A 14,080-nucleotide genomic window follows, 5' to 3' on the forward strand; every position below is an offset into this window, starting at 1 on the left:
CCACCTCCCCCCGCTGCCGTCCTGCTTGCCTCCAACTGCCTCCCCACCAGCCTTTTTACCACCAACTGCCCCCTCACCCTCAACCTTGCCGGCCTGCTCTCCCCTAACTGCCTCTGCCTCAGCCTCGCCACCCAGAAGATCTCCCAGTCTAATTAGCATATTACCCTTTTATTAGTATAGATGGGACCACCACTGTCATATACTAGTATAATGGTTGAGGAAGAATTACTGTATTTTGGATATTAACCCCTTATCAGATACCTGATTTGCAAATATTTCCTCCTATTTGGTAAGTTGTCTTTTAATTTTGTTGATAATTTTGGCACCATTGTAATTAACCTAGTTATTAATAACAGGAAAGAAACAAAGGGAATGCCACATATTATAGGCATGTCACTTGGGCCGCTTTACCAGGAAGCTGCAGTTTAACACTCCCCAGGGAGCCATTAGGGGTCTATTCCCCACAGATCCATGGGGGAGGGGAATGAACAGGGTGAATAGAGGAATGTCCAATAAAGTCTGAGTGACATAGGGAAGGTACTTCTCTGTCAGTCACACCTGGGAACAGGTCATTGGCCAGAGTAGGCATGGCCAGTGCAAGATTTGTAATATTAACTACCTTAAACAAAGGAGTTCACTCTCTTGCATTTTCTTGGTCTCTTGTGCTCTTGGCTCTTGGCATGTTGTACTTGACCCCTGGCCTGTGGGACTCTCAAACCCCTGATCTCTTGCATTTACTCACCTGGTCCACAGCCAGGTGGATCTCACACAATGGACCAATGGACTGCAATAGGCCTAATGCTAAACCGGATCCAATGGCAATATGGAACAGAAACTCTGGACACTGACTTTGCTTTTAGTTTTACTGACTCCCCAGCTGTACTTCTCCCGGGACTGGATTAAGAGAAATAGGACTTTGGAAACACAAGGATATAATTCCTCATAAATAAAAATCACTCATCCTCCCATTCAAGTCTTAGAAAATTATTTTTCTCAAGATATCATTAGGACTCCACCCCCAGCACTCAGTCAGGAAAGGGATACCCCACTTCCACTGATAATAGTTTTCTTTGCTGTACAGTAGCCTTGTAGTTGGATGCAGTTCTACTTGTTTATTTTTGCTTCTGTTGCCAGGATTTCTTTTATTTTAAGTAAGTGAGGGACAGCCTTTTAAAATGTTTTTTATTGCATTAGAAAAAAATTAAGTTAAACTTTATTTATTTAACAGCCTAGTTCTTTCCTTTTTTAAGTGATGAAGCAGGAGTGGAATATGCTTTTTATATATTTAAAAAATACTATATTTTTGCCCTGGCCCATGTGGATCAGTGGTTAGAATGTTGGCCTGTGCACTGAAGGGTTGTGGATTCGATTCTAGGTTGGGGGCACATGCCTGGTTTGCAGGTTCACTAGGGGCATGTGTGGGAAGAAACCAATCGATGTGTCTCCCTCCCTCCCTTACACTCTAAAAAAATCAATGGAAAAAGTATTCTTGGGTGAGGATTAATTAAAAAAAAACAACAACAACAAAAACCAAAAACCCACACACCTATATTTCCTTTCTTTTATTTTACAGTAGAAACCGTTTGAATAAACTATAATTATAATAAAAATATAAGTAAATATAATAAAAAAATGAATCCAGTTTCTTTTATTTGTAATTAAAATGTTGATTTTTTAGTTTCAAGGGCAAAAATAATTTAAAAATATTCCACTAGAGGGCGCCCAATGATCATATCAAGAAACTCAAACACGCAGTCAGCTAATTCTATTTTATGATCCTGGCCAACTTTTTCCCCAACATAAAGTGATTCTTTCAGTTTTCCATATTTCTTTTCAAGCTACCTTACTTAAAACTCAGTTTTTAATTTGACCAAACAGATGTGAGTTGAAGTATTTGGAAGGGTTACTTTACATAGAACCTGAAAGTCCTATATTTCCTTAAAATCTTTACTTCCCTTCCCACCTTCCCAATTGTATTTGGAACCAGATGACCTGAGTTTTACCTTATGCTCTGCACTGGGCCACATTTTCACTTTAATGTTTTAAGTTATAATGATGATACTTTCAATAATAGTGACTTTGAAATATGGTACTATGATTTGAATTTTTAAAAAACATTTTATTGATTTTTAGAGAGAGAAAAAGGGAGAGGGAGAGAGAGAGAGAGAAACATCAATAACGAGAGAGAATCACTGATAGGTTGCATCCTGCACACCCCCTACTGGGGATCCAGCCTGCAACCTGGGCATGTGCCCTGACTAGAATCTAACTGGCGACCTCTTGTTTCCTGGGTTGATGCTCAGCCGTTGAGCAACACTGGCTGGGCTGGTTTGAATTTTGGTTATCATCTTTTTTTATTTAACAAATACGTGTATGTGTGTGTGTGTGTGTGTGTGTGTGTGTGTGTTTTAATTCGCACCTGAGGATATATATTTTTATTGATTGATTGACTTTAGAGAGAAGAGGGGAAAGAGAGAGAGAAAGAAACATCAATGGGAGAGAGAAACATTGATTGATTGCCTCCTAAATGCACACTGACTGGGGATTGAACCCACAACCTAGGTATGTTCCCTGACTGGGAATCCAACCTGCAACCTTTATGTGTATGAGATGATACTCCAACCAACTGAGCCACCTGACCAGGACAAAATGCTTATTTTTAAAGCAACTCCTTGGTTAAAAACTATACTAGGGGCTGTCTGTACTAAACAATAAACCAGATATATCCTATTATCAGGGCATTAAATATTTGATAAAGAAGATAGAGCATGAATGTGACACCTGCAATATAAGATAGACTGTGATAGTTCAAAAAGAGAAGTACAGTAAGGTGTTATGGAAAATCAGAAAGTTACTTGCCCATAAATTGGTTGTTTGAGGCTTGGTTGCGTTTATTTTATGCTCAAGGCCACGTTCATTTTAATGATTATTAGAGGGATCACTTTACTTCCAGTGGTTCTTTTGTCCTTGGATTATATTTCTTTAATTTCTTTATGTTTCTCCTCTCTTATCCTTGGCCCTAGTTTCATTAGTGTTTGCTTTATTTTGCCACAAACAAGAGCAATCTGTTTTCCTTTCTTTCAGTCAATTGTAGATGCTTATTTCTTTTTAGAATATTATTTTTAACCCTTACCTTACCCAAGACTAATTACACCATTACCTAATCTTTTCCAAAGGTAATTATCCTCAGGTGATGTGATTCAGTTTCCTCACCTATAAAATGGAGATGTTAACAGTATCTACCCCTACCTAGTTGATATCATGACAATTAAACAAATAAATACTTGGAAAGTGCTTAGAATAGTGCCTGGCACACAGCACTATATAAGTCACAACTGTTATTATAATAAAATTAGAGGCCTGGTGCACAGAATTCATGCATGGGTAGGGTCCCTTGGCTTGGCAGGTGATCAGGGCCTACCAGGGCCTTCTGGCTGCAGGCTGAGGCCTCCCTTCCCAGCTGCCAGCTGCCTGCTGGGGCCTTCCTTCATTCTGTGCCACCCCCTGGTGGTCAGCGCACATCATAGTGAGAGATAGAACTCCAGGTCTCCCGGTCGAACTCCCTCGAGGACACTTTGCATATTAGCCTTTTATATATATTGATTTTTGAGGCACAGAGCTTATAAATATGTGTTCATATATATTTATTTATATATTTATAAATGTATGCCATCTTTTTTCCCCCCTGAAATCCCTTAACCATCTAGTCTCACCTTACACTTTCCCTGTCTTTCCCTTTCCTTCAGGTAAAAAGGAAATAAACAATGTTGCATAGTATGCTATAGTGTAGTAGTTAAAAGCTCTGGGTATGAAGGTAATTGGGTGCACTGTCACCTTCACTTACTAGATGGTAATGTTGGGCATATTATATAACATCCTTATCCTTAGTTTGTTCATGAATAAAATAAGGGCAATAATCATATCTAATTCATAAGGTTGTTGGAGCCTTACATGAAGTAATGAACACAAAAGCATTTAGTAACTTCCTATCCAATATTTATGTCCTTCATAACTATTATTTATCATCATCATCATCATTGTTGTTATCTGCTCTTAGTTTTCTATTACTGTGTTCCAGTACAGTTCTTGGCATATTGTGTGTGTGTGAGATGAGTATTTATTGAATTTAAGCTGCCTGTCAAGTTCGAAAGTGCATTCTAGCACTATAAATTTTCTGTGTCAAGGCAAGCCTCCACACATCTTCAGACCACACATCTTTAAACAAAGACTAAAGGATGGCTCATATATCTTGCCTGTAGGCCTAGGTTAACTATAGAATTTAAATACTGTCAATATGTAATGTTTCATATTAAGCAGTGGTATGAGCTAGTGGTATAAGCTCTTTCTGTAAATAATCTGCTACTCTGGAATTCTTGTGGTCTTAAATGACTGTTATTGAAAACCATGTAATTTTAAATTATATATGGACACACCTAATTCAGGAAATGTTTTCTTCTCAACATGTACTTACCAGCCTAACCACAGATGCTCTTAATTCAGATCGTCTTTTGGTCATGTTTGCTGCCTTTTTTTTTCTTTTTTACTTTTATCTTTTTTCTCTACTCTTCCCTTTTCTTCTTTTTTCTTTCCTTCTTCCCTCTCTCCCTCCTTTCCTTCACTCTTTCTTTCCTTCTCCTATTTTTAAAAATTATGCCTCCAATACTTGATTTATTAAGTACCTATCAGAGTGAGTAGGATAGTTTGGTGACTAGGGAGCAGGTTGGCCAAACTTATCAGTCAGAATAAATTTGAAATAATAAACCTTTATATAAGCAATTCTCTTTACTGTTTTTCAAAGAACTATGCATTTCAATACCCATATTTCCCTATTATTTTCTCACCTGACTTGATGAAAGAAGGAATGAAGACAGGAAGAGAGGAATGAATAAACATTAACTGAGTATTTATGAAGTCTTATAGTAGATGATACTTTATATATCTTATTCTTTATAATGTAGTCTTTAAAATTGCACTTAAACTTAATTAATTTACACAGAATCACATAGCTGGTAAGAGATAGTATTGAGCTTTGAAGTCACCTTTGTGTTAATCCAAAACCCATGCCTTTCTACTACCCCATTGGCTGTCATACTTTGTTGCAGGGAGATGTAAGATCTTCAGAGAGACTATTACTGGGGCTAGTGTATAGCCAAGCAGAAGACGGGGCCTCCTGTATCCCTATTCAACCAGAGCATATCTGTTTTATTTATTGGGGCTTCACATAGATTTTTTAAAATTTCCATTACTCGTAAAAAGTTTGAAAGTTCCTACAGTACATATGCTAAAACCTTTGGAAATACATCTCAAATCCATCATAGAATGTAGTTTCTGAGGTTAGTAATAAGAAAGGTGGAAAACCAAGGTGGCCAATTTGAAATTTGGTCTTTCTGAGCTGTAGCAAAATGCCATAAATTCCCAGGCTGCCAGTCCTAAATTTTGACAATGAACTTGTTATATTCTTTAACCTGGTAATGAATTACTCAAGTAATAGAAAATTAAAATATGTACCAAGGGATGAAGATTAAAGTCAATTGTAAATTAGCCACGGCAGGATGTGTCTTTGTCAATGGGTTTGTCCCCAGAGTGTGGTGAAGCATGAAGTACACTCACCATGTGTCACAGTCTAGAACTAAAAAGCCCTCTCTATGTCTCATCTTCCCCATCAAATATAAGTAACATTAGTCATAGGGTTGAAACCCCATTTCAGAGATAGCAGAGAGCCATAATAAAAAGAAAAACTGGCATTAATAAATAAGTAACAACAGGTCAAGTGACATTGGGAGAGCCAATGAATCTTTTAAACCTATGGTTTCCAAGCTGCAGGTTGTGCCTATCAGGTAGCTGTAATCAACAGTTAAAAATAAGATGGAACAGAGTAGATATTTGTTTAATGAAAATCTGTTCTCAGTCATAGGTGTGTGAAGGACAGACAGACAAACCATGTCTCTATGTAGTATGTATGCTGCCAAAAAGATTTGAACGTCATTATTTTCAGAGGTTCTTTTTGGACATTCTCTCATGCTTAAAATGGGGAAAATAACATGGTTCTACTGACTTCATAGAGTTAATCCTACATAATAAAGAGGTAATATGTAAATTAACCCTCATGCCCTCACAAAGATGACTGCCTATGACCAAGCTGGTAGGGGAGTTAGTAAGGGACGGCCAAATGACCGAACAAGCAGGCTGCGTGCGGCAACCAGGCCAGCAAGAGGGTTAGTGAGGGACGACCAAACGACTGAACAAGCAGATTGCATGGGGCAACCAGGCTGGGAGGGGGTTAGTGAAGGATGAGCAAATGACTGAACAAGCAGGCTGTGGGGGGTGAGCTGAAGAGGGACTTCTGCTGCTCCCTTAACTGTCCTGAAGAATTTGAATGAGGGACCTTGCAATTTAGACCCGATCCCTGGGATCAGGCCTAAACCAGCACTCAGACATCCCCCAAGGGGTTCTGGATTGGAGAGGGTGCAGGTTGGGCTGAGGGGACACCCCCCTGTGCACGAATTTTGTGCACTGGGCCTCTAGTGTGAATATGACATAAGATTACGCATTTCAGTTTTTTCAGGAAACTTTACACAGTTCCTTACAAATTTAAAGTGCTGCTGAAAGTAAAGATGGGTCATTTGTTTTACCAAAAAATATATGTTACCATAATTTCTGTGGCCTATTTCACATAAACCTCTCAGAGTAATGTATTTGAGGTCAGGCTATTTATCACTTGAAATTCCTAAACAATTTAAAATTAATTTTATGTGTGTTTTTTTTATTACATCAAGATAGATAAGTTTTGGTATTTTCTTTCTGTTGCTGTTGTAATATACTTAGATAGAAATAAATTGAATTAATAAATCAATATTTTATTTATAGCCTTTGGGAGAGTCCTTTTAAAAGAGAGTAAAATTGTGGGTTTGTGTTTCAGTCATCATAAACTGGCTTATTTCTGCTGTTTTAACTTTCATCTACGTCAGTATTCCAAATTACCAACCACTTTTTGAATAGCCAGCCTATATAATAAAAGGCTAATATGCAAATTGTCCCCTTGACTGAGAGTTCGACCAGAAGTTCTATGGGAGTTTGACCAGGGGATGGGGCCAGCTGCCTGTGGTCACCCCCCTCCCAGCCGGTCTTACCCCCAATCAGCCCCCCCACCACCCTGATTGCGGGTTGGGCCAGCTGGCCAACTGCCTGTGGCCTTCCCTCCCTGCTGGCCAGCCCCAATGTCCCAGATCAGGCTGGCAGGCCAACCTCCCATGGCTCCGATCAGCCCCGATCACTGGCCAGGCTGAGGGACCCCACCCATGCACGAATTTGTGCACCGGGCCTCTAGACTATATATAAAAAAGCCTAAGGGACTGTTATGATGGAACGACCAGACGACTAGAATGACTGGTCTCTATGCCGTGCACTGACCACCAGGGGGCAGACGCTCAGTGCAGGAGCTGCCCACAGCCCACAGGCCATGATTGCTGATGGGGCCTGCGGCCGATCTCCCGGTCTCTTCCCCCCACCCCAGCCTGCAGGCCCCATTGAGGCCGGGCCCCCAGGCTGGGACAGGGAACTGGGGATGGGTGGCGGTGGATGCAGCCCCTTTCCCAGGGGGCCGAGAGCTGGCTCCTTCCTCGGGGCTGGCAGCCAACCTCCTGGGTTCCTCCCCCTGGTTCTCCCCCTGGCCGGCAGGCCCTGATCAGCCTGCTACCTGCCTGCTGGGGTTGCAGTTGGCCCCGGCCACAGCCAGCAGGCCCCGATCGCCTAATCGGGCCTGCCAGCCAACCTCCTAATCCCTACCCCCCGATCAGGCAGGTCCCAATCGCCTGATCAAGGCCAGGCCGCTGGGCTGGGACAGAGAACTGGGAGTGGGTGGCAGTGGATCCTGGTGGCGAGGGAAGGAGGGAGGGAGGCAGGGAGGCAGGGAACCTAATCAGTCCGGATCGCTGGCCAGGCCTAGGGACCCCACCCATGCATGCATTTTGTGCATCGGGCCTCTAGTACTTATATAAAGGCCTTATATCATCAATATCATGTCCTAAAGCAAACGTTTTTAGCCTTTTTAAAGCCTGCTTTTCCTCCCTTTTCACATAGACAGGCAGACAAAGAAACTAACACTCTTCTTCTCAATCTACCTGTCTGTTTCTGTAGTTTTACCATTAAAACTCCTTGACCAAAAATATTAGAGTTTAATTTTACTCCCTCCTATTATTAACCCCCTATTATTAAAGCCAATTTGTTGCTAAACTTTGCTTTTTGTTTGAAATGTCCCTTGTAATTACTATCAATTCCCTCTGACTCCACCCTAGCCCTCGGCCTAATCACCTCTTTGCCAGATGTTCTGAACTAGCTTCTTTGTCTCTCTTCTCTCTGCATACATTTTATTAAAATATTTTTGTTAAAAATTATTTTAGTAATGTACGTAACATGATGACTATAGTTAACACTGCTGTATGATGTATAGGAAAGTTTTAACGGATTAGATCCTAATAGTTCTAATCACAAGAAAATTTATTTATTTGTATCTTGAATGATGGTTGTTAGCTGCACCTATTGTGGTAATTATTTCACAATATATGTAAGTCTTTTTCTTTAATGTAAAGTGGTACATTTATTAAGATACGATAAGTTCAAATAAGTCACTCAAAGTACTAGAACAACATCATATAAATAAATGTCAAAGGTTATGTTTAGGAAATCAATAAAAATACAAAAATTTGGCCTGACTGGTATGGCTGAGTGGTTGAGTGTTGACCTATTGCCCATCTCTCATTGATATTTCTTTTTTTCTATCCCTCTCCCTTCCTCTCTCTCTAAAATTAATAAAGATATATTTTAAAAAATACAAAAATGCTTTAGAAAGAGGAAGAGAGAGAGAGAGAGAGAGAGAGAGAGAGAGAGAGAGATATCAATTGGTTGCCTTCCATACACACAGCCCTACCAGGGATTGAAACTGAAATCTAGGTATGTGCCCTGCCTGGAAGGGAACCAGAAATCTTTTGGTGTACTGGATGGTGCTCCAAGCAACTAAGCAACCTGGTCAGGGCTGCATTTGAATTTATATAGACATTAAAATGAAGAAGCTCCCAGTTAAGGAAAAGGCAAATCATTTTATATAGCCTTTTATGAAAAAAGAAGGGTACAATTATGATAACTTTGTAAAATGCTAGGATTAGGGAAAAATAACACTTGCTCTTTATATCTATGCACCAATTTTCTATGATAAACAATTAATTTTATAAGCATGAAAACAAACAAAAAGTGCATATTTCTAATATAATTTCACAATATATGTAAGTCACTCCATCATGTGGTACACCATAAATTCATACAGTGATGTATGTCAGTTCTAAAAAGAAAAAAACCATTTTACCCTTTGCACAGGTCTCACAGCTATATTGCTCCCACATTAATTTCAAAATTCCCTGGCTTTCAATAGCTATAATATAAATCCATTTTTACCCCATTCAATAATTCATTTATCCAAACTCTCTCTTTTTTTTTTAGTAAAACATGGAAGATTTATATCATCTAGAAAAACCCCAGAGTAGCCAAACATTTTACATTTCTATTTTTGCTAGGTATCTTATTGGGTACTGTGAATATGAAATATGTTCAACACAACAGTCTCCACTATTTAGGAGCATATACCTTCAAGGCAAAGACAGGCAAACAACATAACCACATTACTTTATGACAAAGAAACAGTACCCTATGCGGTTAACCAAATCTAATTTCCTGCTGGTCCCAACTCTCAATTTGTCACTTCAGCCAAACACATATTCTATAAAAATCACACTTTCAACCTTTGTTGAAAATATATGTGCTCGTTGACTTATTTTTTTTCCCCATCCAAATACCATCCCTCTTTAAAAACTCGGCTCATCGTACCTTTACCCTAAAATCTTCCTTTATCTTTTCAAGTCATACTCATCTCTCCCTCTTTTTACATTTGTAATAGGTTTAAAATAATTTAGTATATAGTTAAATTAGCTTTATATAAGTTTTGTTTCCACAACTGAATTACATTTTCTTTGAGGGCAATTTTTTAATTTTGTCAATACCAGGCTCAGTGCTAGAAACCAAACTTTGGTTATCTTCTCCAAGAAAACCAATCAAAAAGCAGCACTCATACTTTAAAGAAACAAAATGGAAAATTTCAAAACATAGCCATAGCCTTAGCTAAATAACTTAATTTCAAGCGATATATTTGCTAAATCTATTCTTATCTATTCATTCACGGTGAGAATAATTGTAATGTACTTTCCCCCAGGGAAAGAAAAACATTTTTTTCCCATTTTCCCTGCTATAAAACAAACACTAATTGGTTAACAAAAAATATTGGTTAAGTGTGGAATTAGTGAAAAAATTTAGTTACCTGGCTTTCTTGTGTCTTGCACTATTTGTATAGTGAGTCTTGCATTGCTTTTTTCTTTTACCATCTGGCCAGTTTAGAATGTCTACATAAATTTCCATTTGTAGTGGTACGTTTTTGGAGGATCCTGGTTAAGTCTGACTTTCCTTCTTGATACCCCCTTGAGCCCCAAGTTCTTCATCTAGTACATTTACATGCATACAGAGAACTTGTTTATTTGTTACTAAAGGATCTTTCTATTTGCAAGAATGTGTCCTTTTCTTCAAAGATATGACCTCTGACAAAGGCAGATTCTATAGATCAATTAACCAGGTAGCCTCTGTTGAAAACAATCTGGAGAGATCTCTGTCTGCCTTTTGCAGGAGAGGGCCTGTGCCTGCACCAACAGTCTTAGAGTTTTGCTAACAGTCGGTTACAGTCTAACTTTCCTCCAGAAAAGTTTAAGTCAACCTCAGGGAAATATTCAAAATTCCAAAAGTTCAAGATTTTCCTCTTTATTGAATCCCACTCAGCTGCAAATTTTAGAACAACATACTAATTGAGACAATTCTCTCTGAACTGCAATGACAGAATTCTTAACGTTTCCACTCAAGAGGTCCCAAATAAGACAAGTTATAAATACCTTCTAGCTATGCAAATTTCATAGTTCCTAAAGATCTCTCAATTTGCCATGTCAACCAGACCAAAAAGAAAATGGTGGAAAACTAAGATGGGAATGCAGTCAAGTTTGAGAATGACTACATTTTGGGGGAGTATTTAGTATGCACCAGAGATTATTCCAGATACTTTAATACATGTTCATTTAATCACACAGGCTGCATGAAGTAGTCATTACCTCTATGTTATAAATGAAGGAAGTGAAACCCAGAGAGGTTAAGAAATTTGCCCAAGGGAACAGTGCCAGGATTGAACTCTACTCTCTGACTTCCAGAGCCAAGCTCTTAAGGATAATACAATACCGCCTTTGACTTACAACAAAACAATACTCAAGTTGAGATAGGAAATCTGTGATTGCCACAGCGTAACACGTTCCTGATAATGGTTTACCTGTGGCCCAGCAAAGAGGCTACTGAGGAGCCACGCCACGCCAATCAAGGACTGTCCCAGCTTGCTGTTGCTCACAGGTAGGGGTCTCGTGATGGCCAGGGAGCGGTCCAGGCTGATCACCACCATCATGAAGGCTGGGGCATACATGGAGAAAAGCTTCAGGTAGCTGAGCACTTTGCAGAGGAGCTCTCCCCCATACCATTGGACGGTGATGTTCCACATTCCGTCCAGGGGCATGACAATCAGAGTCTCCAACAGGTTGGCTAAAGTCAGATGTTTTAAAAGCACATTCATTCTCGAGAGCTTCTTCCCTTTCTCTTTCTTCTGAGTCCACTGCTTAAGTTTCAACAAGAAAGTAGCGTTGAAAGTCGTGGAGAGCAGAAAAAGGAAGAAAGTAACGGTCACTCGAATCTTTCCAGACAAGGTCAGGGTGGGGAGGCTGCCCTGCATCAGCGGGCTGCTGCTGTTGGTGGGTGAACAGTGATGCTGACTCTGCTCAGCAGAGGCACCGTTTGCCATCTTTCCCAACGGGTAGAACCTCAAGACTCGTGCTTCTGGCACTTCTGGTGTTTTATTGTAATTGAACCAGTTTAGACGGATGACAAATTTTGTTCCTGACATGCTTTATATTTAATGCAAAAGATCAAGGTGAACTTGCTTTGTGGGTTTATAATCCAACAGAGCGCTAACACAGAGCCTGCCAAACACATTCTGAGGGCCAAACGTAACTGTAGAACCCCAGCAGATGGCCTGGTTGTCACAACATTTTTCCTGATGGAAGGACACTTGAAGCTTAATTTTGAATTTAAAATTTACTCAGGATGTTATTAAAATAACAGTTATGAAGAGATTTTCTAAAAACGAATGCGTTAGTGTTCCGTCCAACAGATGCAAAATGAAAATGAAGAAAAAGACAAAAATAACTCAGTTAAAATCTGTTGTTTGAAGAAGTGAATACATTTCTCAAAAGCATTTGTTTTCTTTTAAAATCACATGCTGCTATGAGTTCAAACACTCGACAAATATATTAACTTAATGACATCCTCCACAAAACATAAATTAATAACAACAGTTAGAATCAAATTGATATAATACAAATTGGACTGCATCAAAGTTATCAATCAGTCTTAACGGTCAGATTATCCATGCTTAAGTTAGAATAAAAACAGTAAACTATTTAAAAAAAATATTGCCTCGCTTATATAATTGTCTCAATATTATACTTACCGTCATTGTACATTATTGCAGATAGTAACTAGTTATGGGAGAGAATACTGTAATAATGCTGTAACCATATTTGTATGTTTCTATATAATATGAATATTTGCTTATATTCCTTATATCAGGTCATTTCACATTGGGGCCACTTAGAAACTTTCTCTGTATTGCTATTTTAACTTTCATGGTGAGTGTTTGATGATGTTACTTACAAATATTGGTATGACTTACATTGGCATTTATTGAATCACCAGCTTGATTTGTTTTATGTTAACTAGTTTGATTCTGTGGCAGCCAAAGCTGGAAGAATATTAAAAGTGGCTCTTTTGACTTAAATGGTTTATTCTTGTTGGTTCATTTATTTGCATTTTTCTGGTTTATGTTCATTTATTTAAAACAAAACTTTCGGAGGTTGATTCATCTTTTTGTTGTTGTTAATCCTCACCTGAGGATATTTTTTCCATTTATTTTTAGAGAGAGTGAAAGGGAGGGGGACAGACAGAGAGAAAGAGAAACATCGATGTGAGAGTCATATCAATTGGTTCCTCCCGCATGCACCCCTTGTCAGGGAATTGAACCCCAGACCCTTCAGTCTGCTGGCCAATGCTCTATCCACTGAGCCAAACTGGTCAGGGCAGAATATGGTCATGTAAAAAACACAGAGAGATTGGGGAGCATTGCAAAGTAAGAAGGAGATCACAACAGAGTAAAACAAGAATATAACATTAAAACAAGTTATAATGGAGTAAGGGATCATAACCTTAGATAGAGATTTGCATTTAAGATTCTATATATGAAGCTGTTCTGACTAACAAGAAAATATAGGGTGTGCCCATGAAAGTGAATAGAAGCAGAGAGTGAATGAGGTTTGATGCATTTAAAGAGCTCAAAGAACCGTGAATCTATGCTGTTGGATGGGTGGGTCAGCCATACGGATTTTGAAGGTGCTCATTGATTCTGGCAATAATGAAACTATTAGCAATATTTAACACATACTGGCTACTTACTATGTGTCAGGCACTTTTCTAAGCATGTTACATACATTAACACATTTGATCCTTACACCAGCCTTAGAGGTCAGTACTATTGTTATCTTGATTTTGTGGGTGAGGAAAGTGAAACATAGAGCACCACTTACACAGCTGAACTAGGATTACATTGCATGAATCTGCCTCCAGAGGTCCTGACCTTACCTCTTATGTTGTACTATTTCTCTTGTAGGAGTGGGTGGAAAGACTGAGCCAGATGTCAGAGTCCTTGGTGAATGAAGGGCCAGAGTATTTAGGTCCTTTTGGTAGCAAGAAAAGGAGACCCTCTTAGGTAATAGAGGCCTAGAAAGCCCACAGGAACCCAGGCAGCTCTAGAGCAACTTTCTCTGTTTCATGACCTGAGTTGATATTCAAGCATGATATTTTTGTTTTTCTGTGTTTTATTTTCTTTATCTTCTTCTTGTAC

At 39.1% G+C, this 14,080-nt stretch overlaps 1 protein-coding gene across 1 annotated transcript in view; it reads right to left on the reverse strand.

Moving 5' to 3' along the window:
- The window catches only part of GNRHR (gonadotropin releasing hormone receptor), a 20,207-nt gene extending 8,262 nt beyond the window's left edge, over positions 1–11,945 (reverse strand). Inside the window, exon 1 of the mRNA XM_006753863.1 lies at positions 11,408–11,945. Within this exon, the coding sequence (XP_006753926.1) occupies positions 11,408–11,926 (519 nt within the window). The 5' untranslated portion in view covers positions 11,927–11,945. The remainder of the gene's footprint in view (positions 1–11,407) is intronic.
- Between the last annotated feature and the right edge of the window lie 2,135 nt (positions 11,946–14,080).

The sequence above is a fragment of the Myotis davidii genome, unplaced genomic scaffold (assembly GCF_000327345.1).
Source record: "Myotis davidii unplaced genomic scaffold, ASM32734v1 scaffold31, whole genome shotgun sequence".
In the NCBI taxonomy this organism is placed as follows: domain Eukaryota; kingdom Metazoa; phylum Chordata; class Mammalia; order Chiroptera; family Vespertilionidae; genus Myotis; species Myotis davidii.